Source organism: Muntiacus reevesi, chromosome 4 (genome assembly GCF_963930625.1).
Source record: "Muntiacus reevesi chromosome 4, mMunRee1.1, whole genome shotgun sequence".
NCBI lineage: Eukaryota > Metazoa > Chordata > Mammalia > Artiodactyla > Cervidae > Muntiacus > Muntiacus reevesi.
The window spans coordinates 117,301,060-117,328,360 of NC_089252.1; the positions used below are offsets into that span (position 1 = coordinate 117,301,060).

General features: G+C 48.9%; 1 protein-coding gene across 1 annotated transcript in view; it reads right to left on the reverse strand.

Annotated features, from left to right (window-relative positions):
• Nucleotides 1-27,301, reverse strand: part of KBTBD12 (kelch repeat and BTB domain containing 12) — a 46,965-nt gene that overhangs the window by 12,972 nt on the left and 6,692 nt on the right. Inside the window, exons 2-4 of the mRNA XM_065935451.1 lie at nt 25,596-26,777; nt 20,513-20,783; nt 17,343-17,493 (exon numbers count right to left, since the gene is read on the reverse strand). Of these exons, the coding sequence (XP_065791523.1) occupies nt 17,343-17,493; nt 20,513-20,783; nt 25,596-26,665 (1,492 nt within the window). The 5' untranslated portion in view covers nt 26,666-26,777. The remainder of the gene's footprint in view (nt 1-17,342; nt 17,494-20,512; nt 20,784-25,595; nt 26,778-27,301) is intronic.

Genomic DNA, 27,301 nt, shown 5'->3' on the forward strand with positions numbered 1-27,301 from the left:
CGGGCATGCCCTGCCCCACCCGGCCCTCACCCCAGGCTCACGGCTGGGCGTTCTCGGGCACCTGGTGCTTCTCCCGGGATGCTTCCTTTCTTGTTTTAAATTAATTATTAATTATTTTAATTGAAGGACAATTGCTTTGCAGAATTTTGCTGTTTTCTGTCAAACCTCACGCTGAATCAGCCACCCATATACACACGTCCCCTCCCTTTTGAACCTCCCTCCCGTCTCCCCCGCCATCTCACCCCTCCAGCCTGATATGGAGCCCCTGAGTTTCCTGAGACTTACAGCAAACTCCCGTGGGCTACCTACTTTACGTCTGGTAATGCAAGCGCACTGGCTGTCTCAGGGCCTCCCTTGAGAGGAGGACTTTGCGGTCTGAGTGTGAGGGTGACCCAGTTCCACCGTCCATCTGCCGTCCTGTGGTCGTTAGGATTCCAGGGACCCGGCTCTCGAGCAAACGTCCTTCCCCCTCCCATTGTCGCAGCCCATGTCCCCCTCGCCTCCTGCTTTTATTTATTTCTGGCGGCACTGACTACTAGCTTGCGGGATCTCACCTGCCTGATGAAGCGTCAAACCTGTCCCCGGTGCAATGCGAGGGCAGAGGCCTAACCACCGGGTCCCCGCTCCCTCTCTTCTCAGGGGGCAGGAATCTTCCCCCCGAGGGCAGGCCAGCCTTTAGTAAATTTTAGCTTTAGGGTTCAAAGGGAGGCCCCAAACCCAAATGCCCGTTCATTCAGCAGGCGCTCTCTGACGGCCTGTTACACAGCCGGCAGCATGCTCATGATGAGCGGAGAAAAGAGTGAGGCCCGTTTCCTGCCGTTAGGAAGTTAACGGGGCAGAAAGCCACATGGACAAATAACAGAGAGCAGACGTCGTGACAGGCACCTTTCAGGAGACACGCTTACGCTCGAAGTCCAGAGACTGCAACAAGTTAACAGAAACGCCATGTACTTAATTATGGCTCTAAGTCCCGCCCTCCACCTGGGCGGTGATGGCATAAGGACTTCCAGTCCACCGTAATAAGAAACAGGAGCTTGCCTACCACGAAAGGCTGTAAACGTCGGGGCTGTCTCTCCTTGTCTGAAGCGCGGCTCCTGGGAAGCAGGTGAAGCCCTGGAGCGGAAGGCAGTCGTCTCATCGGTGACCCCACTGCACGCAGACCCGGTCGGACAACCTGCTCTGCACGGCCCGCCAGAGTCGGGACGGTGCCAGCCTCGGCCACCCCGGAGGGTCGGGGAAGGGTCACGGCAGCGGGGTGTGGGTGGGGCTCGGCTCTGGTGTTTACAGCAACAGCGAGGCCAGCGCTGAGACCTCTCGGCTCTCCCAGGCTTTGCCCAGCGTGTCGTGTCTCTTAGGGACTAATACCAGGACGCCTCGTGGCGTTCCTTCTGTCGTTTAACCCCGCGCCCATGCGTGTGCTGCCGGTGACCCTTCCATCCGCCGCCGGGCGGTTTTCAGTCTTCCTTCCTCTGTTGCTGTTCAGTCGCTCAGTCGTGTCTGACTCTTGGCGACCCCATGAATTGCAGCACGCCAGGCCTCCCTGTCCATCACCAACTCCCGGAGTTTACTCAAACTCGTGTCCATCGAGTCGGTGACGCCATCCAGCCATCTCATCCTCTGTCGTCCCCTTCTCCTCCTGCCCGCAATCCCTCCCAGCATCAGGGTCTTTTCCAATTAGTCAGCTCTTCACATCAGGTGGCCAAAGTACTGGAGTTTCAACTTCAACGTCAGTCCGTCCAATGAACACCCAGGACTGATGTCCTTTAGGATGGACTGGTTGGATCTCCTCGCAGTCCAAGGGACGCTCAGGAGTCTTCTCCAACACCACAGTGTGAAAGCATCGGTTCTCGGGCGCTCAGCCTTGTTTATGGGCCAGCTCTCACAGCTGTCCTCGTGTTACATGCGTGACACTCGGCCCTGAGTGATGGGAGAGGACTGAGGGATGGCTGCTCTCACCCGGGTCGGGCCCACCCAGAATAGACACTATGGAGGAGAGTGTGGGAGGAAGCCTTTTCTCCCCCCTTTTGCTGATGGAGCCCGGCCCGTTTCCGGTCTGAGGACATATCCAGGGATGAAGGCTGTAAACATAGGAAGCTCTTAGCGCTTTCTCTCTTTTCCGCCTGGATAAATAATTTAGCCCATTACCATGCCAAGTCTGAGTGGCTGCGCTTCCAAGGAGGGGCCACGCGGGCCTCAGTCAACTGCGCTGTCTGACGCTCACAGACCCACGTCCCCCCTGGCGCTGGGGTGGCCAGAGGCTGCTTCGTCCAACAGATCGGGGAGTCTCTGTCTGGGGGGCAGGACGGCCTTAAGGAAGAGCCTTTGTCCATAGCCGCTGACCCTGGAACCACCCATCAGGTAAGAATGAGACCACCTAGTTCCCTGCTCCCTGAGATGGGGAGAGCGGTGACGGGGCTGGCTTCTGTTGTTAATACGAGCACTGGGGACGACCGGTCAATGGAGGCGTGCAGAGGGCATGCAAGCCGGTGGCCATTAGCCTGGCACAGCCAGCAGCCCGTGCCCTGGATGTGATCAGAAGTTCACATAAAGCCCATCAGGGGAGCTCCCCCAGGATCACGTGCAAGAAGCAGGGGGCTTATGCTGGAGGCCGCTGGGATAATTAGTCGCTTGTCACTTTCCTCCCCCCATCGCTAAGTGCCTTTAATGGTGCCGCTCAGCCCTTTTACGTAACTGTGCCTTCTGCTAAGCTGGCAGAGAGTTAACAGGCTCCACTCGGGCAACGCGGGCTCTGCCTTTGTTTCTGACCGTCGGCCCCCGAACGCACCCCCCCCCCCACCCCCCGTCTCCCCTGGATGTAATTCCACCACCAGGCATGCTCTCGGTGGCCCTCTAGTGCCAGCGACTTAACGAACTTAACCTGAAAGTGGAGGCTGATTAGATAAACCGTCCCACGAAAGCGTGGTCTTTATTAATAAGTCGGCGCCGGCACTCCGAGAGAAGCCTCTTGACCCTGCAATGGGATCAGAGCGTCCTTAGAATGTCAATGAGCCGCCCCGGATCTCTCACTTCTGTGCCACCAGAGCCTGACTTCCTGAGGTCAGAAGCAGGCGCCCAGAAGCTCTCTTTGTGAGTCCTACGTCAGCGGACCCCCGGCGCAATGTACACACCTCAGTTCTTCTGGGCTGGGGTGGGCCGGGACGGGGTCAGTTACAGAAGGGGGTGCCTCTCTCCCCGCCTTTATTTCTGCCAAGATGAAGGCCTGCCCCTCGTGCGTTTGGCCATCGTGGCCTTTCCCTGTGCGGAGCTGCAATGTCCCGCCACACAGAGCCTGGCCAGGGGCTGGGGACGGCAAGGCATGGTCCTCCCTGACTTCCGCTAGGACCTGCTGTCCACGTGGCCTGGGCCGCGGCGCGGGGTTGCTCCTGTGTCCCTGCCCTGCAGGCTGCCATCGGGAGGCTTATTCTGCCCCGCTCGGGGCTCGGTCCCAGAGGAGGGGTGACTCTGGAGTCTGACAAGCTCCCAGAGTTGCTTCCATGGCTGAACAAGCTCTTTTCTTTTTTCTTTTTAAAAAGGTATTTATTTATTTATTTGGTTGTTTTAGGTCTCAGGTGTAGCATGTGAGACCATGTTCCCGGATCAAGCATTGAACCCATATCTCCTGCATTGGGAGCTCGGAGTCAGCCTCCAGGCCTCCAAGGAAGTCCCTCGGCAAGCTTTAATAAATACATTCACTGCTGCCGGCTCCCCTGGGCCGTGGAAAAAATCTGGGCTTTTGAAAACAGAAAATGAAAGTGAAAGCCTTGGTTGCTCGGTCGTGTCCGACTCTCTGCGACCCCCGTGGACCGCAGCCCGCCAGGCTCCTCCGTCCATGGGATTCTCCAGGCAAGCATCCTGGAGTGGGTTGTCATGCCCTCCTCCAGGGGAGCTTCCCCACCCAGGGACGGAACCCAGGTCTCCCGCATGGCAGACAGATTGTTTACTGCCTAAGCCACCAAACAGCTTTAGGCAATATAATTTCTCTAAGCCTCAATTTTCTCATCTGTAAGTTTTGGGTGATAATTTCAGTTTCGTAAAGCGTTGCAAAGATTAACCTATAGGTGACGGAGGAGAGTGGTGAGGAGGAGCAGACATGTGTCGCAAACCCAAGTATCACCAGTAGGATAGGAGTTTGATTTCTTCCCACGCACCCGTGTGAGCAAGCGGCCAGCACGTAGCCAGGCGGGGGGATGGTCATCCCTCCTCCTCCGTGTTCCAGACGCTGTTAGTAAGCCAGCGTTCACAGGAGCCATTGAAGTCTTCGGTTTGCTTGCTCTCAACTATCTGCATGTCTGTGATTAAGGGCTTACTGACTGAAGGGGCGAATCTTGCTTCCTCCGAGGCTGGATGGCGGCGATGGGAGGCTGAAGGGCTGAGCGATAAGCTGAACCTCCGGGCAGGGAGGCAGGCTCCCTGACACGGTGCACCAGGCCAAGCGTTTCGGGGGTGGGAGCTGTCACGTGGCCCCACGGGAGACAGGCTGGAGGATCCTGTTGGGGGGTGGGGGCGTCCAGGAGTGAGGCCGCCGCGGGTCGGGCGGAGGGGCTGCTCTGACTCAGCGTGGGGCACGGTCCCTTCCTGAGACTGCAGTGCCCGGGGCGGTGTCACTCTACCCAGGCCGTCTGCGCTCCCTTTTCAATCGTATTTATTTATTCATGGCTGTGCTGGGTCTTCGTTGCCGTGCAGGGCTTTTCTCCAGTGGTGCCCACGGGCTTCTCATTGCGGTGGCGTCTCTTGGCTCAGGGCACAGCTCTAGGGTGTGCGGGCTTCAGTGGCTGTGGCCTGCGGGCTTAGTTGCCCCGTGGCTCATGGCATCTTCCCGGGTCAGGAATCAATCCTGTGTCCGCACCCCGCCCCCCCGACTGGCAGACGGATTCTTTGCCACTGAGCCGCCAGGGAAGAGCTCTGCTTTTGTTCTGCTCTCATTTAGGAGTTCCAGATGTGAAGCCTGAGCCCCTCGCAGACACGACCTCACTTCTCATCCCCTGTTAGTTAACGCAGGGCTCTAATGGGTGTTTTCAGAAAAAGAAAAAAGCCCTCCAGCACAGGGTGAGAGGCAGGGTCAGCTGCCTTCACAAACTCCCCGGCCGCGCCCAGGAGCGTCCGCTCACCCCCGGGCGGTGTCGCTCCGTCTGTGCGGCGTCCTGTTCACCCGCTGACCCCTGCCCGTCCGTCACCAGCTTTTCTTGCAAAGAAAACAACCACGGGCCTCCATTCTGCATGCTTTTCAAAACAGATGACCAGGAAAAATCAAAAGAGCTGAAAGGGAAAACCGAGTTCCCTTGGTTAGCGCTTGACTCTGCTTGATTTTGGAGGGAAACTCAAGGGCGTGAAATGTCTGACAGTTGCCGAGTGGGAATACAGGCGGTTGAGAGAAGTTCTGGCTCCAAGTCCCGGGCATCAGAGAAGCTGCAGTCTTGTCTGTGGCTGATTCCGGACAACCGCAGGGCTTCCCTCCGGCCCAGTCCTGGGCCTCCATGGACTTCAGCGCGCCTCACCTCTGTTCCTCCAGACTCTGACCCATCTCTGCCTCCTTTCTTCCCTGGCCGTCCTCCCCAGCTCGTCCTGCAGGTCCTAGCAGGTCCAGTGCCGAGCCCGCAGGGGGGTGAAGGAGCGCCTGCAGAGATCAGAACCTTGGAACTGCCCTCCTGCCACCTTGCCACCCTCAGACAGGCGCCCCCAGATGTCTCGGGTCTGTCCATCTCCCGAAGGCGTGCCTGGCTTTCAGCCACCCCTCTGCCCAGTCCTCCCCTCCCTGCCTGTCTTCCTGGCCGCCCTGTTCCCAGCACCCTGTGCTCCAGGCTGGCTCAGCCTGGGCCCCGAACACTGAGGTGGTTCCCCTTGAGGCCGCTGTGGAGGCTGGCCTCCGCCTGGACGGGTCTCTCCTCCCCAGGAGGACAAATCCCTACTTCAAGGCTCAGCTCAGCCATCACCCCAAAGAAAGGCGTTGTGTGTCTGCAAGCGGCCATCCCCTCCTTTGGGCGCCTGTTGCTCTCTGAATAGAGATCAAGGTTCCCATGAGGACGCTGCTCCTGTGTGTCTTCCTAGGCTGCAGGCCCCTGGACGGCAGAAGGATGCCTCGTTCACGTCCGTGCACCCCACGCTCCTCACTGGGGCAGACAGCTGAGAAACAAAGCTTTGCTGAGGGTGTGTGTGGTCCAGCCCCTCACCCACGTCGCGGGTACCATTTTCTTCTTCTACTCTTCTGTCAAAACACAGAGTGATGACTAGCTTTCCAGAGCTGGTCAAGCCCTAAGTGCAAACAGCTGAACACTCACTCCCTGTCAGACTGTAGACAGGATCTGCTTATGGATATAGGACTCCCAGCGCAGGTATGGACCTTGTTTCTGTCTGCTGTTGGGCTCAGCTTTGCCCCCGGGTCTGCCTGCCTAAAGAGTCACTGACCCCCCCTAACTCAGGCTGGACATAACGTAACAGGACACAGGCTGAGTTTGTACCGATAATTCTGTCTGGCGACCAAGCAAAGACGCATTGATCAGATGCACTCCACAGCTTGCAAACATAGACACAAGATGCAATGTGTGAAGGCAGAGTATGCACCATTCTGCTCCCTGAGCTTCTTCTAAAGGGGGCTTGATAGTGTGTGGTGAATAATTACTGTAGAGAAAAGATCTCGGGGATTCCCTGGGGGCCCAGTGGTTAGGACTCTAGCACTCTTATAGCTGGGGCCCAGGTTTGATCGGTCTGGACACCAGGCCGCGTGAAAACACACCTAGATCTGCTTTGCTGAACGAATTCTTGCTTTGGGTGTGGCTTTGAGCAATTTATCTCTTTTCATGATAGCAAAGCGTAGAAAGTGCACTTGCTCAAGGTTTTGGCTGCATCCTTAGCTCCTCGGCAAACATAGTCAGAGACCCGGACAGCGTCCGCCAGACATTTCTCATCTGTTCTCGGTAACGGTCTCATCCCTGTCCACCCGGGGCTTTCACAGCGTAGCAGCTTCTGACATTCTCTGCTTTCAACATCAAAATCGCTGTGAACTTCTAGCTAGTGTTTTTTATATATATAATTTTATGTATTTACTTTTGGCTGTGCTGGTCTTAGTTTATGTGTTTATTTCTGGCTGTGCTGGTCTTAGTTGCAGGGCAGGTTTTCTCTAGTTGTGATTTCTCACTTCGGTGTCTTCTCCTGTTGTGAAGCGCAGGCTCCGGGGTGTGTGAGCTTCAGCAGTTCTGGCTCCAAGCTTAGTTGCTCCCAGGCCTGTGGGGTCTTCCCAGGCCGGGGATCAGAGCTGTGTCTCCTGCACCGGCAGGCAGACTCTTCACCTCTGGGCCACCAGGGAAGGCACTCCAGTTACTTTTAAGCAATTCATATGTATATTTTGGGTATTTACTTCATGTCTCTACTAGGTGCTAGAGAACAAGTTTAAGCTCTTTGTGTGTGTGTGTGTTTTATGTTTTTTTTGTACATAAAGCTCAGTCTTGGGAAATGGAAGGCAAATATGAAGCCATTATAATACGGCATTACCGTTACACATCGATCGGGCAGAGCACACATCCCCACCAGCCGCCACGCTGAGATGTGGGTCCGCCGACTCTGTGGCCTTAGGATGTCAGTGACGGGAGCGATGAGCGCTAAGCTGGGAGGCTCAGTCACGTGGACTCTCTGCGGCCCCGCGACTGCAGCTCGCCCGTGAGAACCCCAGGCAGGCTCTGGCCTCTGGGAGCCCTTGATCCTGGGTTCCCCAGCGAGGGGGCCAGGTAATCAAGGCGAAAACCCTTCACAGGGTTCCCTGGAAAGACCTCTCACGGGTACTGACCGCAAAAACACGGCGAGCCATTCTGTCTGGTTCAAGGCCACTTCAGCTGCTGTGTCTCCAAACTCAAGTCTGCTCTCAGAATAAAGCGGGCACTGGGACGCCCCACTGAACTTCTGTGGCCGTTGGAAAAGCACCTTCTTTCCTTGTCCATGAGCGTAAGACGCCTAAGAAGCTATCTCTAGGCCCAGAAGACTCTCGGGACGAGATCAGAGCACCCCAGCCCGCCCTGAGGCCTGCAGACACGGGGGCTCTGGGCAGTGCCGGCCCGTGTTCCTGGGACACGCGCTGTCCGGGGGACCCCTGCCCCTTCACCTCTGCTCTCGCCTAAAAACCAGCCGGGCGGCTCACGCATCAGAAGCTTAGTCAATGCTGTGAGCATGTTAAAAAAACAGCCTCCGTGAACACGGCGTCCCCTCTTCCCTTCCTCACCCAGCATCTGAGCTTTGCCACATGCAGTCCTGCAGGCATCCGTACCAGAGTCGCCTGGTACTCTGTGCTTCTCACAGAGCAGACCCCAGGCCCCACTTCAGACCTGATAGCCCAGAATTCGCCACAGGTCGGGGCCAGGATTCTGCCATTTTAATCAATAGCCTGGGTGACGTGAGACAAGCTTATATTTTTTTAAAAACTGCTTCAAGGGGACTTCCCTGGGGGTCTAGAAGGTTAAGACTCTGTGCTTCCAATGCAGGGGGTACAGGTTCAAACCCTGGTGCAGAAGCTAAGATTTCACATGCCGATTGCTGCAGCAAAAAAAAATTACAAAGTAAAAATAAATTAAAAAAAAATTTTTAAGCTTACTTTGGAAAACATTTAAAAAAAATACTGCTTCAAATTTTATCAAAAGACATAAAAAGGCAAAATCAGCACGATGATGAGCCTTGGTCCTCTCATAATGTAATTCACCTTGGACTGCTCACTGACACGCATTTACTGCAACAACTGGAACCTTCTGTGTAACTAGCCCCTCAAGGGGTGCCATCACCCTATGAAAACGACCCCATGGCCACGTGGGGAGACCTGGTGTTAGCTGGCTCCCTGGACAGGGAAGTGAAAAATCTGTGCTTTGCAACATTCCCTACAACGCCTGGAACTCTGATGCTGTTTGAGTCTTTTTGCCCTGATGGAGGAGGAGGAGAGAAAGGTCAGTTCCATCAACTGATGTTTGCGAGCGCCGGTCACGTGAACAGCCGGGCTGGCCGTCAGAACGGACACGACGGATGAGCAGGGCAGGTCTCTGCCCCTGGGTGTCCGGGGAGCCTGGCCAGAGTCCCGCTGAGAGCAGCGCCCCCGATTCACACAAACCCCCTCGAGGGGCGGCGTCCTGCAGACCCTGAGGATGCACCAGTCTAGACGCAGAGGCTCAAAAGCAGAGGGAAGAGAGGAACCCAGCTGCAGAAGGGAGGCCTGTTCAGGGGTGACCCCCAGGGCCCGCGGCGGGGCAGGCAGGGACACGGCCGAGTGGCCGCCGGGGCCGGCCCGGGACAGGTCTCAGCATTTTCCACAAATAGATCTCGTGGCTCACTTTCTATATTTGACTTCGCCTGACCCATCAAGTTAAAGGGACTCTGGAATCCAATTTGGCTTTTTAAAAACACTTGAGGAAAACCCCAAGTATATTTATGAGTGTGCACTGTCATCTCAGAAGAAAGAATACTGCATTCAAAGGTGTAACTGATACTACGAAATCTGAATTTCACAAAAACTTTTTTCAGAGAAAGAAAGCCTCTGGTACCGCATCCATCAGTGATTTATAACAAGCGTCATGAGTTGGGTTTAATGAGGTGGAGCCCGGGAGGGTTTATTTTTCTCAAAGCTTTACTAATAAGAGTGTACAGAGGAGTTCTGTCCAGGAGTTAAGACGTCACCTTCCAATGCAGGGGGCGCAGGTTTGATCCCTGGTCGCGGAACTAAGACCATGGCATCCGGTCCCACCACTTCATGGAAGTATAAGGGTAAAAAGTGGGAACAGTGACAGATTTTATTTTCTTGGCCTCAAAAATCACTGCAGATGGTGACTGCAGCCGTGAAATGAAAAGACGCTTGCTCCTCGGAAGAAAAGCCATGACCAACCTAGACAGCATATTAAAAAGCAGAGACGTTATTCTGCTGACAAAGGTTCGTATAGTCAAAGCTGTGGTTTTTCCAGTGGTCATGTATGGATGTGAGAGTTGGACCATAAAGAAGGCTGAGCGCCGAAGAATTGATGCTTTTGAACGGTGGTGTTTGAGAAGACGCTTGAGAGTCCCTTGGACTGCAAAGAGATCCAACCAGTCCATCCTAAAGGTAATCAACCCTGAATATTCACTGGAAAGACTGAAGCTGAAGCTTCAATACTTTGGCCACCTGATGGGAAAAGCCGACTCATTGGAAAAGACCCTGATGCTGGGAAAGATTGAGGGCGGAAGGAGAAGGGGACACCAGAGGATGAGACAGTTGGATGGCATCATCAACTCAAAGGACGTGAGTTTGAGCCAGCTCTGGGAGATGGTGAAGGACAGGGAGGCCTGGCGAGCTGCAGTCCACGGGGCCACAGGGTGGGACACAGTGACTGAACAGCAGTGGGGGGCTAGGATCCAACATGCCTCGCAGCCAAAAAACCAGAACGTAAAACAGAGGCAGACTGTGTCACATTCAGCAAAGACTTTAAAAGTGGTCCACATTAAAAAAAAACAACTTTACAAAGGAGTCTTCATGTAATTTCTTTCCTACTTTATTCTTCATAAAAGTAGGATTGAAAGCCTGAAAACAAGGAATTAAGAACATTTTCTCCTAGCAATAGGATATCTTAACCTAAAATTATTGGACTGACAACTTTTTTAGAGGATTACAATTACACTTTTGAATACAGTATGCTTGCTTCTGAAATGACAGTGCACACTCACAACTTTTCTTTAGAGGATTAAGCCATATTTTGGATTAAAGTAGCTTAATTGTGTCTTATAATGAGCTCTCACAGTACAAATGACAAAAGAGTTTTCTTAAAAAAAAAAAAAAAGCATCTTAAAATGCATGGCCTCAAGCAGCAGCCTCCCACAGGGCTCCTCCCAGAGAATTTCAAAGGGTTCCGTGAAGACACAGCCCCTCTGCCCTGCTCTTCCTGAGAACGGGCTGCCCGAGGGAGCTCTCAGGAAAAAGCATGGAAATCAGCTCGTTTTAAATACCAGGAGTTTTTAATACGGGCATCGTTGGCTCAGTGGTGAAGAACCCGCCTGCAATGCAGGAGACCTGGGTTCAATCCCGGGGTGGGGAAGATCCCTGGAGAGGGAAATAGCAACCCGCTCCAGGATTCTTGCCTGGAGAATCCCATGGACAGAGGAGCCTGGTGGGCTGCAGTCCAAGGGGCCACAAAGAGTCAGACACGACTGGGCGACTAACGCACTGACACACACACGTATTTTGCTGTTGTTTTGTTTGGTTTGTTTCTGGTTGCACTGTGAGGCACATGGATGTTAGTTCCCTGACCAGGGACCAGACCCACGCCCCCTGCATGGGAAGTGAGAAGCCTTAACCGGTGGACCGCCGAGGGAGCCCTCCCCCCCCCTACTTATTTCAAGTGATAATAATCACCATCTCTGCTATTTATTGGGCAACTGAACACACAGCAGTGTTCATCTCCCTTAAGTGCCTTGTTTTATGAATGAAGAAAACAGACTCAGAGAAGTGAACCAACTTGCTGGAAATCATAAAGTGGGATCACTCACTTGTGTCTGACTCTTTGCGACCCCACAGACTGCAGCCCACCAGGCTCCTCCGTCCATGGGATTCTCCAGGCAAGAATACTGGAGCGGGTAGCCATTCCCTTCTCCAGGGGATCTCCCAACCCAGGGATCGAACCCGGGTCTCCCGCATTGCGGGCAGACGCTTTACCGTCTGAGTCACCAGGGAAATCATAGGGTGTTCATAATTTACAGGGTAGAAGGAACTTTGTTTCAGCAAAGAAGACACTTGGGGAGTCTTTGTACAGATGGGATTAACTCAGAAGACTTATACAAACATAATGAGGTGAAGGTGAGGGCTGTGGATCAGAGAGCCCAGATTGCCCCGTGTGACTGCCTCTCTCCCTGCGGCAGTTAGCTTCAAGGTTTTCCAGTCCCCGTGGCTCCAGCTCTGTAACAGTCGCCCTCACGTGACAGAGGCCAGACTGCGCGCCCAGAACACGGGTGCAAACCCCGAACAGAGGCAGCAGCGGGCCGTGACGGGCATCGGAGCTTTACTCTGCAAAACCTGGAGTCTGTGCTAAAGACACGTGGCCTCCTGGCCCCAGGGAGCGTACCAGTGAGGTCTGTGCGTCTGCACAGCGGCCGACGCGGGCAACCTGCAGGTGAATTTGCACGCCTGCATGGACGGGCCGTGACAGCAGCGGGAAGTGAAGAAACCGCACCAGCGGCGAAGGGAGAGGAAGGACCGGTGAGACGCGCAGCCCGCAGAAGCCGTCCTTCGTAACCGGGGGATGGCGCGCACATGCAGGGAGCGCGACTTTGCTGCTCAGAATGGCCGAGTCACTTTTAAGAGTTATTTTAGCTTTGAAATGGGGCAGATTTGGGTCCGAATCCCAGATTTAATCACACTGTTTGGGTGATAAACGTAAACGAAGACCTTCCCTTCTAGGCTATTGTGACAACTGCGACGGTACATGGAAACAGCACCTAGCATCTAGTAATTCTTCAGTAATTATTACTTTCTCTCAAAGTAATTTCTCATGACATAGAGAAGAATGTGATAACTTAAAAACATTTTTTTCTAGTTAAAAATGTTGCCAAAATTTCACACTTAAAGGTGCCGGCATTGGGACTTCTCTGGTGATCCGGTGGACACATGTGCAGCCGTGAATGATTCATGTTGATGGATGGCAAAAACCACCACAATATTGTAAAGTAATTATCCTCAAATTAAAATTAATTAATTTTTAAAAACAAAGGAACAAAGATTTCTCAGAGAATCTTACCAAATATTGCATAAATATCATCTGAAAAATGAAATGGAAAACTTACATAAATACCATGGAAACACATGAAAGAAAATAATTTTGAAAACTCTGAAAAACAAACAAACAAAAAGAATGCACCACGCATTGCAGGGGAATGCAGGTTCCATCCCTGGTGGCGGAACTAAGATCCCACCTGTCGTGGGACATCCAAGCCCATGCGTTGTAAATGCTGAGTCCGCGCACCTCAAGGAAAGATGCCAAATGGCACAACTAAGGCCCGACACAGCCAAACAGGTAAAATGGTAAAGATGCTGGCATCAGTTATCTGGAAAGTGTAGCTGCACAGACTCTTCAATTTCCAACACCACGAAAAGTTTCTGCCCTACTGTGAACTCAGACTGCAAAGCTGGATTGTCTACTCACTTAAAGGTGGTTTTATCCTGCAGGTAAGATGAAAAACCTTTTGCAGACAAAGACCTTGTCCATGTCATCATCTAAGTGGTGCTGGACAAGCAACAATAATACAAAGATTCAAAATGCAAACACCCATAAAGGTGAATCAGTAGGAGACTTTACACATAGACTCTAGGAAACGTTCAGTTTTCTTGAATGCACCCAAGAGTTAAGGTACAGAAAACGCTGTCCTCTTTTTTTGTACTGTACCCTGGTGGCTCAGCGGTAAAGAATTTGCCTGCCAACACAAGAGACCTGGGTTCGATCCTTGGGTCAGGAAGATCCCCTGGAGAAGGAAGTGAGAACCCACTCCAGTATTCTTGCTGGGTTAATACCATGGACAGAGGAGCCTGGTGGGCTACAGTCCATGGAACTGCAGAGTCAGACACGACTTAGCGACTGAACAACAAACAACAATTCTTTTTGTAAATGGCCTCTAATCTGAAAAACGAGTCTCAGAAAAAATGCACTGAAATGGAAGATTGCTGATTTAGATCTAATGTGGGATGAACATTTTCAAAGAGTTTCAGAAAGTAAACAGAACTGGACAAACACCCATTAGGGATCTTAAACTGAGGTTCTCCAGATGACCTCCAGAAGCATCTGGTCCATGGACAATCCTTGAACTAAGGAGCATGTGTTCAGTTGCTAAGTCATGTCTGACTCTTAGTGACCCCATGGACTGCAGCACATCAGGCTTCCCCGTCCTTCACTATCTCTGGAGCTTGCTCAGACTCGTGTCCATTGAGTCGGAGATGCCATCCATGCATCTCATCCTCTGTTGTCCCTTTCTCTTCCCGCCCTCAATCTTTCCCAGCACCAGGGTCTTTTCCAGTGAATCGGCTCTTTGCCTCAGGTGGCCAAAGAATTGGAGCTTCAGCATCCATCCTTCCACTGAATATTCAGGGTTGATTTCCTTTAGGATTGACTGTTTTGATCTCCTTGTTGTCCTAGGAACTCTCAAGAGTCTTCTTCAGCAACACAGTTCAAAAGCATCAAATTCTTTGGTGCTCAGTCTTCTTTATGGTCCAACTCTCACGTCCATAGGTGACTGCTGGAAAAACCACAGCCTTGACTAGATGGACCTTTGTTGGCAAGGTGATGCCTCTGCTTTGTTATACACTGTCTAGGTTTGTCATAGCATTTTTCCAAGGAGCAAACGTCTTTTAATTTCATGGCTGCAGTCACTGTCTACAGTGAATTTGGACAAGAAAATAAAATCTGTCACTGTTTCTGTTTTTTCCCTCATCTATTTGCTATGAAGTGATGGGACTGGATGCTATGATCTTAAGTTTTTTAAATGTTGAATTTTAAGCCAGCTTTTTCACTCTCTTCTTTCACCTTCATCAAAAGGCTCTTTGGTTCCTCTTCTCTTTCTGCTGTTAAAGTGGTATCATCTGCATATCTGAGATTGTTGATGTTTCTCCCAGCAATCTTGATTCCAGCTTGTGATTCATCTGGCCTGGCATTTCACATGATGTACTCTGCATAGAAATTAAATAAGCAGGGTGACAATATACAGAAGACGACATACTCCTTTCCCAATTTTGAACAAGTCTATTGTTCCATATCTGGTTCTAAATGTTGCTTTTTTCCTAACTGTTGCATACAGGTTTCTCAGGAGGCAGGTAAAGTGGTCTGGTATTTCCATCTCTTTAAGAATTTTCCAGTTTGTTGTGATCCACATGGTCAAAGGCTTTAGCATAGTCAATGAAGCATAAATAGATGTTTTTCTGGAATTCCCTTGCTTTTTCTATGATCTAAAGGATGTTGGCAATTTGATCTCTGGTTCCTCTGCCTTTTCTAAATCCTGTTTGTACATCTGGAAGTTCTTGGTTCATGTACTGTTGAAGCCTGGCTTGAAGGATGTTAAGGATTACCTTGCTAGCATGTGAAATGAGCACAATTGTGCGGTAGTTTGAGCATTCTTTGGCATTGCCTTTCTTTGGGATTGGAATGAAAACTGACCTTTTCCAGTCCTGTGGCCACTGCTGAGTTTTCCAAATTTGCTGGCATATTGCATCATCTTTTAGGATTTGAAATAACTCTACTGGAATTCCATCACCTCCACTAGCTTTGTTTGTAGTCATGCTTCCTAGGTCTACTTGACTTCACATTCCAGGATGTCTGGCTCTAGGTGAGTGATCACACCATCGTGATTATCTGGGTCGTGAAGATCTTTTTTGTACAGTTCTTCCGTGTATTCTTGCCACCACTTCTTTATATCTTCTGCTTCTGTGAGGTCGCTACCATTTCTGTCCTTTATCGAGCCCATCTTTGCATGAAATGTTCTCTAATTTTCCTGAAGAGATCGCTAGTCTTTCCCTTTCTACTATTTTCCTCTATTTCTTTGTGTTGTTCACTTAAGAAGGCTTTCTTATCTCTCCTCGCTATTCTTTGGAACTCTGCATTCAGTTGGGTATATCTTTCTCTTCCTCCTTTGCCTTTTGCTTCTCTTCTTTTCTCAGCTGTTTCTAAAAACTCCTCAGATAACCACTTTACCTTCTTGCATTTCTTTTGCTTTGGGATGGTTTTGGTCTCCGCCTCCTGTACAATGTTAGGAACCTCTGTCCATAGTTCTTCAGGCACTCTGTCTATCAGATCTAATCCCTTGAATCTATTCATCACTTTCACTGTATAATCATAAGGGATTTGATTTAGGTCCTACTTGAATTGCCTAGTGGTTTTTCCTACTTTCTTCAGTTTAAGTCTGAATTTTGCAATAAGGAGCTCATGATCTGAGCCACAGTCAGCTCCACGTCTTGTTTTTGCTGATTGTATATAATTTCTCCATCTTTAGCTGCAAAGTATATAATCAATTTGATTTCTGTATTGACCATCTGGTCCCTTCCATACAATTTACAGAAATGACACTGTTGGTTTTACTTCACATTTAGCCTAGTTGTGTTTTCACATTGGGGAGGGGCTGAGAATCTCACTGTGCTTCCACCGACAATCACTTTTATCCCACTTTCCACTGCCTCCAACTTTAATATAATTAGTAGATCGGCCCTTTGCGCCTTGAGTTCCATATACATCAATCCCAGGAGACTGATCCTAGTTTAGATGTTATCACTACTGGAGGTGGCACTGCATATAGTTACAACCAAAGCAACAAATGTATACCCAGAGGAAAAGCTTAACTATAATCTCAAGTGGGTCTCCTAACTGAGGCAGTCATAAATCATGTGGCATAATGTTCTTGTTCTTAAAATCACACAACTATTAATGCTGCAATGCATTAATTATTTTGTTTCATGCTGTGCACACAGCCAAGAGATAATGGCTTCCATTTCGCTTAAAAAAAAAAAAAAAAAAGAAACTACTCAAAGATGTGGTTTGCTTTCAGCCCATATTTCTTTTTCTTTTCTCTTTTTTTTTTTTTTTTTGCCACTTCTCTGTTACCCATTATTTTTGCCAGTTGGCCAGCATTGCAGAAGGGGTTGAAATAACGAATCGGCATCATTTTACCAGTGCACTCAGCCTATCTCAGCCCTTGTCTTCCCATGCTCATGCGAGGGGGACGGCAAGCTGGCGGAGGGTGAATTAGGAGGAGGGAAGCAGCTTAGGCCAGGACTGGGAAGGACAGGGAGGCAGCAAGGATGCCCTGAAGTCCTTGGACCCGCCTCCGTGGGAAGGAACCAGCCTCTCACCAACCCCTACTGGCCAGTGTTAGACCACACACACTCATTCCAAAGGTAAGGGGCAAGTGCATTCAGATAAAACATCATCTGATAACACCTTAGTAGAATTCTGGTGAGTGAGGCAAAGTGAAGAGGACTGGCATAACCGGTGACATTTCTTTTTTTTTAACCCTCTAAAGAGCACATGAGTCTCTTTAATTAGTGCAGAGAACCAGTTGGTTGTAAAAGCGTATGTTTTGATCCATGTAAGGTGGCCAAAGGCTTATTGCCTTTTCACAGCATTTTACCTGGTGGGTATATTAGGATGTATCCCTACTGTTCTTGGATTCCAGATGACTTAAAAATTCGATAAAAGTAAATTTGCTTTCAACACGTCAGTGGACTTTCATGTAATCTTATCTGACTGTGCTCTAGAAAATAAAAGAAAATCAGGGGCTAGTGGTGTGTGTACTTGAACTGGGATGCGAGAAGGAAGAATATTTCATTTTCATGGAGGCAAACTGCTGAGAAAAATAAAAGGAGTCATTTAGCTTCTCCTTACCCAAAACATAAATCTCACTGTTGACCACGGCTGTGCTGAACCGGTACTTGGAGTACCTCATGGGCGCCCGTTCCGTCCATTGATCTCGGCTGGGGTCGTATCTCAGCAGCTTGTTGCTCAATCGATCAGGTTCTTCGTCAGGAAGATCCATCTATATGAAATATGACAGCCAATATAATAACAGCCCATTTAGAGATCTTTGTGAGCACATGAGTGCAATTAATCAAAGCAGACAGCCAGCAAGATAAATAGAGGTTAACTACAGTGACTTATATTCACAGACACTCCAAATCCCAAGGCTTGGGATTATAAGTACACTGTCAATAGAGGAGCGATTTATATTCTGTGCTAATGGGGGTAAGGTGTTGGTTTTAGCAAAGAATCTGTGATTTTAGCAGGAAGACAATACAGTGTTTTTTTTAAATGAAGCATTGCAAAGCCTTAAAAAATGAAGCCAAGGTTTATTGAATAGTATTTAAAGTGTAGTTTTATTTTACCAAACTTTATAGTGGTTGATTAAATAATGCTTGTGAGAAACTAACTTTAATAATTTATAAGGCATTTTTCTTTATAACATTTTTATAATCCAAATAGAGCAAAGCTACAAAAACAATTGAGTGTTTTAGTAATGAGAGTATTTTTATCCCATAGTATAGGAGTGGTTTGAATTTAATTTTTAAAGATATATGGATTAATAGAAATTATTTGCAGTTATTTTTATGTATTTATTTTACATTTGTTATTTAGTTGCCGAGTCATGTCCAACTCTTTGAGATCCCATGGACTGTAGCCTGCCACACTCCTCTGCCCATGGGACTTTCCAGGCAAGAACACTGCAGTGGGTTGCCATTCCCTCCTCCAGAGGATCTTCCTGGATCAGGGATCAAACCCATGTGTCCTGCATTGGCAGGTGGATTCTTTACCACTGAGCCACCAGGGAAGCCCCATTTATTATATATATACAATAAATGTATATAAATATATATATATAATAAATGTGTATGTGTGTGTGTGTGTGTATATACACACACACACATATATATATATATATATGTGAAGTGAAGTCGCTCAGTCGTGTCCGATTCATAGCAACCCCATGGACTGCAGCCTACCAGGCTCCTCCGTCCATGGGATTTTCCAGGCAAGAGTGCTGGAGTGGGTTGCCATTTCCTTCTCCAGATATATAAATATATATAAAATGAGTAGAGACATTAGAAGCTGAATACACATAGATGAATGTGGCTTTCCCTACTCCTAAATTTCCAGCAACAACACCAGTAACAAACTTCAGGTAAAGTAATATTTTCTGTCTGTGATGTGTTAGGAACCTCTAAGACGTCAAGCTAAAGATGACTAAGTGTCTGTTGCTTTTTGTTTTCGTGCAGGTGTTCAACACTGAAATAATTTCCTTGCTTATGATAAAGTCATGCAATTAGTTTTGGCTCAGGGTTATAATCACTATACTGCAATCACAGGCTATCTTGCAATTTAATGTATCGTATTCTGTACAGATTAGCAAAGGCTTTCATTATCTAGGAAATAGTCACATGTTCAAAGACATAAATTAGGAAATACTGACTTTATTGTTTTACTTTTCCTTATAATTTAAGTATTTAATCTCTACTTTAGTGTTAAAAAAATGGAAGGAAAGCTTTTCTTTGGAGCACATTCATGTAAAATTAACTACATAATGAATATCTCTGAAAAAGCTTAATTACAAATAATCTCTCAGGCTTCAGCTACTAGCTGTGATTAAATCTAAGTTACTTTTCGATGCATAGCATGAACTTAAAACATGTATTAAATGTGAAGTTTAAAATTTTAAAAACAAATATGATACATCCTAAAAGGCAAAATGGAACTCATGAAATGCTTACAAAAAGAGGTATCAGACAACTGATGTATCACGAAGCAAACCTGGAGAAAGGAGAACTCATACAGGCAAAAATAAAACTAGTATATGTCGTGTGAAGCTCCAGTCCTTTGGCCACCTGATGCAAAGAGCCGACTCATTGGAAAAGACCCTGATGCTGGGAAAGATTGAGGGCAGGAGGAGAAAAAGCTGGCAGAGGATGAGATAGTTGGATGACATCACCAACTCAAGAGTTTGCCAAGAGTCTGAGCAAACTCTGGGAGACAGTGAAGGACAGGGAAGCCTGGCGAGCTGCAGTCCTCCGGGTTGCAAAGACTCAGACACGCCTTAGCGACTGAACAACAATGACAGCGTGGGGCAGACAACGCGCTAGTGAGATTAATCTTTTTACAAGCACTGGACGGCCGGGGCAGAAGGCAGCTGGGCGAGCCTTCTGTGACGGCCCAGGCGCGGCAGGGCCACCAAAGAGCAGAGAAGGGGAGAGGGTCCCAGCCCGTGCCTGGGACCACGGGCTCTCCCACCCTGCAGCCGTGCCTCGCCGCACTTCAGCCTGGCCCCTGGTCTCTCCCTCTGCTGACGCCCAGCAGAGCCAGAGGGGCTGAAAATCACAGTATCCTCTTGTGAAGATGGCTGTGACATCACACATACGTATTTCAATTTCCCACTTAGAGTGAGAAGTTTTATATAAAAAGACCTAAGAGTTACACCCCCCAGTCACGCAGCTGTAGCGCAGACAGAACTGGGGTGGGGGTCCGGCTTCCTGCCTTGAGCTGAGATGCTTCCCACACATAAGCCCTCAGCACAGGCCTCCTTCATCATCTGCAAGGATGGGCGGGTTTTGAGGGACACAGCACAAGTACTGAGTGAAACCAGGTCTAGAATAATGCACTTTAACATTCATTCCCCTAGGCTGCTTCATCAGGCTTCCCAAGTGGCTCAGTGGTAAAGAACCCGCCTGCTAATGCACGAGACACAATTCGAACCCTGATCCAGGAAGACCCCCTGGAGGAGGAAATGGCAACCCACTCCAGTCTTCTCGCCTGGAGAATCCCATGGACAGAGGAGCCTGGCGGCTACGGTCCACGGGGTCACAAAGAGCCGGACACGACTTAGTGACTAAACAACAGCAAAGCCGCTTTCACACCATAAAATCTTGTCTGATTTTCTGTAACAAAAAAAGCATGTTACCAAAGACGTGGGCCACCCTCTTTTAGTATTCAACAACTGCAGCGTTTTTCAACAGAGCGGCCAGGCTCAGCGCAGCCACGCCAAGTAGGCACACGGGAGCTCTCCGAACCTGAGGGGTCCAGCCTCCAATCACGTAGAGCTTATCGTTCACCGTTACCGCCGCATGACAGGCCAGCTGCAGAGGAAGCGGAGACACCCTTTTCCAGGCGTCCCGCTCCACAGAGTACCTGTCAACACAGTTTGTGATAAGATACTGGTTTTTAACTTTCATCTGTCCTCCTATCACATAGAGGTCGTTGCGGACAGCGCCCAGAGCGTAGAGCTCTCGAAATTCTGCAGTGCATAACTTTTCCCAAAACTGGTTTCCTCTGTCGTGGTACCTGTGAATTAACAGAGAGAGAACCAGGGTTAGATTTAACATGGAAACAACCTGCCAAAGAAACGCAAGCTTCTTTTCCAACCGAAAACAACAGGATTTGGTTCTTCTAATTGGAGAGGAAAGAAGCATCAATATAAGATAGTGATACGTGTTGTTGTTTGATTGCTAAGTCATGCCTGAAAAACCCCAGGAAAAATATGGAAAATAAGAAAAAAAAAACCAGTTCTGTTAGGAAACAGATGAAAAAAATTATGTGTGTTCTTTACAGAGTACGGCTTCTAAGCATAGGTTACTTATTTTGCGTCAAACATTTGACAGTTGAACATATAACAGGCATTTTCCAAGCTGTTCTAGACCAACTCTTACATTCTTCCCCAGGACGACCTTTTACTTCAGGTTGGACAGGGAAGTCAGAAGATTGTTCTTTTCTATCAAAAGATCGCTCTTTTCCTTCAAGTTTGTCTGGCTGGTCACAAACTGAATGCTGACATCTATCAAACCTCAGGACAGCCGTCTTCTCAGTGATTTTAGGCAGGAAACCAGGGTTCCTAACATCACAGACAATATTTTCACCACTGCTTTGAACTGTGGGGATTTTATAGAAGGGAGGGCCGGGTGTCTACAGGCGGGGGCTCCTGAAATAGACGGTGAATGTGTCAGTAGGATGGAAAATGGGTTTTGGGGTCTGGGGGACCTCCCTGGTGGGCCAGTGGTTAAGATTTCACTTTCCAATGCAGGGCGTGGGGGTTCCATCCCTGGTGGGGGAGCTAAGACCCCACACGCCTTACTCCAAAACGCCAAACATGGAACAGAAACATTATACCAAATTCAATAAAGACCTTAAAAACAGTCCACGTTAAAGAAAAAAAAAATCTTCAAAAGCTGAGTTTTCTGAGACATGGTTTAAGAGGCCAAGAACAAAAATATATCCCGTGAAGGTTGGGAAGTACATGTTTGCTGGGCAACTGGGTAATTGATTTAGCATTCTGAATTAAGAACGAGGAGATAAAGCGCCCAGATGAAGCTGGAGAGCTTACTGTTTCAGATGTGTCACAAAGAAGACGACAGTGGGGAAAGCTCGCGGCGCTTTCAGAGGCTGAGTCCAAAGACGACACGTCCTCAGCGGCTTGTCTGCCAAAGCGTGAGAGATGAAAGAGATGGGAAGGTGTGTGTTTAAAAAAGAAACAACCTATGCAGTGCGAGGAATCTACTTCCTCTTTTAAGTCAAGAGGCAGGATATCTGCATGGAAGTCTGTGAACTACAGAGGACAGGCAGACAGGGCATCCTGCAAAGATAAACAGCGTGAGAAGCAGACGTCACACAGCAGAGATGTAAACAGAGACCGCTCGCTCCTGTCACAAGCCTCTGTGAGGCCCGCACCATTTCTGTCCGTTATTGTGCCTATCTTTGCGCGAAATGTTCCCTTGGCGAGATGAGAATACCAGACCAGCTGACCTGCCTCCTGAGAAACCCGTATGCACGTCAGGAAGCAACAGTTAGAACCGGACATGGAACAACAGTTTGAACTGGACTGTTTCAAAATCAGGAAAGGAGTATGTCAAGGCTGTATATTGTCACCCTGCTTATTTAACTTAAATGCAGAGTATATCATGCAAAGTGCCAGGCTGGAAGCACAAGCTGGAATCAAGATTGCAGGAGAAATATCAATAACCTCAGATATGCAGATGACTCCACCCTTATGGTAGAAAGTGAAGAGGAATTAAAGAGCCTCTTGATGAAAGTGAAGAGGAAGGGTGAAAAAGCTGGCTTAAAACTCAACATTCAAAAAACTAACATCAAGGCATCCGGTCCCATCATTTCATGGCAAATAGATGGGGAAACAATGGAAACCATGACAGACCTTATTTTCTTGAGTTCCAAAATCACTGTGAATAGTGACTGCAGTCATGAAATTAAAAGACATTTGCTCTTTGGAAGAAAAACAATGACAAACCTAGGCAGTGTATTAAAAAGCAGAGACAGTTAGTTTGCCTACGAAGGTCCATCTAGTCAAAGCTATGGTTTTTCCAGTATGGTTTTAAGATCATGGCATCTGGTCCCATCACTTCATGGCAAATAGATGGGGAAACAATGGAAACAGTGGCTGACTTTATTTTTGGGGGCTCCAAAGTCACTGCAGATGGTGACTGCAGCCATGAAATTAAAAGATGCTTGCTCCTTGGAAGAAAAGTTATAACCAACTTAGCATATTAAAAAGCACAGACATTACTTTGCCAACAAAGGTCCATCTAGTCAAAGCTATGGTTTTTCCAGTAGTCATGTATGGATGTGAGAGTTGGACTATAAATAAAGCTGAGTGCTGAAGAATTGATACTTTTGAACTGTGGTGTTGGAGAAGACTCTTGAGAGTCCCTTGGACTGCAAGGAGATCCAACCAGTCCATCCTAAAGGAGATCAGTCCTGGGTATTCATTGGAAGGACTGATGCTGAAGCTGAAACTCCAATCCTTTGGCCACCTGATGCGAAGAACTGACTCATCTGAAAAGACCCTGATGCTGGGAAAGATTGAGGGCAAAGGAGAAGGGGACGACAGAGGATGAGATGGCTGGATGGCATCACCGACTCAATGGATGTGAGTTTAAGTAAACTCTGTGAGTTGGGGATGGACAGGGAGGCCTGGCATGCTGCTGTTCATGGGGTCACAAAGAGTTGGACACAACTGAGCAACTGAACTGAACTGAACCGATGGTTTTTCCAGTGGTCATGTATGGATGTGAGAGTTGGACCATAAAGAAGGCTGAGCACCAAAGAATTGATGCTCTTGAACTGTGGTGTTGGAGAAGACTCTTGAGAGTCCCTTGGACTGCAAGGAGGTCCAACCAGTCAATTCTAAAGAAAATCAACCCTGGATATTCACTGGAAGGACTGATGCTGAAGCTGAAGCTCCAATACTTTGGCCACCTGATGCGAAGAACTGACTCATCTGAAAAGACCCTGATGCTGGGAAAGATTGAGGGCAAAGGAGAAGGGAACGGCAGAGGATGAGATGGTTGGATGGCATCACTGACTCAACGGACATGAGTTTGAGCAGGCTCTGGGAGATCGTGAAGGATAGGGGAGCCTGGCGTGCTGCCGTCCACGGGGTCACAAGGAGATACGATGTAGCAACTGAGCAACACCAACAGCAAACGCTTCTGATTGTCTCTTTATTCACCTTGCTGTCAGTTTCATCACTGGGGGAAGTGAGGAGGGAAACTGAGACTTCAATTCTGCCCAGCGTGGGAGAGCCTGTGGGTGACGCGAAACACGATGAGTTCAAGACAGAGAAGAAAGGGGATGCAGGGTGCGTAGTTAGACGAATAGAAAGTGGGGTTTTGAAGACAGTTACGAGGAGAGACATTCAAGGATCAAAACGCAGATTTGAGAGGACTGGAGATTGTGAAGAATGAACTCTGATGGCAGAATTGCACCTCTTTGAGGAAGAAAGCAGAGACCAAAAGAACCTGAGGCTCCAAGGGGAAGAGCAACAGGAAGCCCGCATCGGGGGCCCAGAGGACTCCCCCCAGGAGACCCAGGCCCCTTTCCCCCCAGGGACCTGGGGTGCAAACCCGCCCCCGCTCAGGGGTGGCTCTGTGGCTGCGGGCAGAGACTAGAGGGGCAGTCACTGTCTAGGGTTTCCATGCCCGCCCCCACTGCTGGGCAGAAGCGACATGCCTTTAACGTGAGGAGGTGAGGGGCGCCCGCTGGAGCCTGAAGCGGTCCAGCGATGCGAGGAGATGACAGCTAAAGAGAGACCTCTCCTCCTCTCTCTGTCCCCACTCTGCTGTTGAGAAGCACTTCCCAAGTGAAAAGTCTGAGAAAGTCCGGCTCGGGGGCCCCGAGAGGGGATGGTGTGTGAGGAGAGCTTGAGGACCTACGTGCAGAGTTATTCACCCAGGTCCATTTCAGGGCTGAAGTCCTGCTGTTTTCACGTACAAGACCTAGACAGATGCGGGTGCTAAGCAGTCACCCCTCTCCTCCTACAGCTCTAGGTTGAAGCATCCTTTGGCTGCCAATGTTCTACACTCTTAGAGATTTAGGAAGTGGGTGTTAGTCGCTCAGCTGTGTCTGACTCTGCGACCCCATGGACTGTAGCCCCTCAGGCTCCTCTGCCCATGGGATTCTCCAGGCAAGAATACTGGAGTGGGTTGCCATTTCCTTCTCCAAGAGGTTTAGGAAAGACAGGCTCATTCAGGGCACAGAATGAAAACTAACAGGATACACAGTATATTTTGGTCAAGAAAAAAATTACTTATTTCTCTGAATTGTGAACTAGAAAGTGTCAGCTCAAAGGAGTCACTGTTCTTGTTAAAAGTTATATGCAATTCTTCAAAAGCAAAGCGATTATAGCATATGGATAAACAGTGAAAACTGAGTGAAAATATACAGAGGAATTGTAAAATATACACATCTAACTCACGCAACTTCATCTATACCTTCTTAACAATGAAAGTGAAGTGAAAGTCACTCAGTCGTGTCCAACTCTTTGCGACCCCACAGACCATACCGTCCCTGGAATTCTCCAGGCCAGAATACTGGAGTGGGGAACCTTTCCCTTCTCCAGGGGATCTTCCCAACCCAGGGATCGAACCCAGGTCTCCTGCATCGCAGGTGGATTCTTAACAATGAAACGGAGAGGGAAAATAATGTGGATGCTTTCATTATGAATTTTACCTCTATGTAAAATACATGATCGTGGGGTAATTCAGAACACCTGTGACTTAAAACATGCTCTCTCAGCAGTAACTTCTGCTGCCAGTGTCAAAGCCAGATAATGGAAACAAACTTACAAGCACATCGCTGGATACAAACCTGTAGATTTCAACGTTCTTGGTCTTTTGTCTGGAGAGTTTGGAGGCGCTGGCTTCCCCAGCCAAGACGATAGCGTTGTCTTCCATGACGACACCAGCACACACGGTGCCCAAACCTTCCCCGTACTTGGGAGACGAGATGAAATAGGTCTTCCGCGATGCAGGGTCATAGCAAAAGCTGGCGTCCCCATAGTTCCTATGTCTTGACCTGATCCCTGAAGCATTGGTGCCGATGCACAGCAGGAGATTGGTGGTCTCCATGCCGTAACGAAGATTCAGGACGTGCGGCTGGGGCGTCTTGATGGCTTTGAACGCGTTCTGAATGAGGTCGATGCAGTTTGCATCGCACAGCAGCACTGTGTTCCTCCGCAGGGCCTGTCTCAGAAAGGAAGGGCTGACCAGTTGCAACCTAACCTGCTTCAAGAGCTCCACGAGATGCCCCGTGCGTTGGTCTGGGCGATGATTGACCCATCTCAGAACAAGGTCCAGAATGCTCTCCTCTCTGGACACGTTCAGATCGTCCGACTGAATAAGCGTCAGGAGCTGGTGCACCTCCACTTCTAGGATCTCTTCGTGTAAGCTCACCTCAGCAAAGTGCTGATACAAATATTTCCTCGACTGATCAGCTAAGTCTTCAGCGCCAATCTGCTTTGCAAAATAATAGATGCCGACACAGTTCGAGGCATCCATGTGGGCCATCATGTACTTCTGACACACCTGGAAGACCTCCTCCATCTGCATGAAGTAGGCGGCCATGGCCACAGTCTGCACGTTGGCGTTGCTGATCTCCAAAGCCGCGTGGTACATGTAATGTAGGATCACCGCCACGCTTTCCGCCGTGATGTCGTAGAGCACCACCTCTCTCTGGGTGCACTCGAGGAGCCCACAGGTAAACATGGCTTTGAAATAAGGACTGAAGGCAGCCAGGACCAGTCTGTGGCAAGGGAACTTCTCCCCTTCCGCGACGATTACAACATCAATCATCTCCGCTAAATCTTTCATGTTCTTGATTTTATTCAGTAAGTTCAAGCTGTGTTGGTATTTTTCTTTCCCCTCAGATTTGCACTCCATGGTGTCCTCTCCAACGTCTCTAAGTAAGTCTTCCTTAAACGTAGCTTGATTCTTGAGGGCCTGTTTTCATGTCTGATTACTCACCAGGCAACAGAGATGTCATGAAACATTCCTGAGGGGAAGAAAAGAGGCAGGTTTCTTCTAAGAAAAAGATTCTCTGAAATTCAAACATGCAGCATTAGTTCTAAGAGGCAGTATAGCATTAGTCACTCAGTCACGTCTGACTCTTTGCGACCCCACGGACTGTCGCCCACCAGGCTCCTCTGTCCATGGGGTTCTCCAGGCAAAAATACTAGAGTGGGTTGTCACTTATAAGTAACCATTCATTCCAAGCAGAGACTTTTTATATTAAGACAACCACTCGGGGGCTCCCCTGATGGCCCAGCAGTGAAGAACCCACTTGCCAAGCAGGAGACTCGGGTTCAGTCCCTGGTTCAGGAAGATCCCCTGGAGGAGGAAATGGCAACCACTCCAGTATCCTGGCCTGGAGAATCCCATGGACAGAGGAGTCTGGCGGGCTACAGTCCATGGGGTCGCAAAGAGCCAGACACAACTTAGTGACTGAACAACAGCAAAAAAACAACAAAAGACAACTACTGTGGTATCTAAAACAATGGCATTGATAGTAAAAAAAAA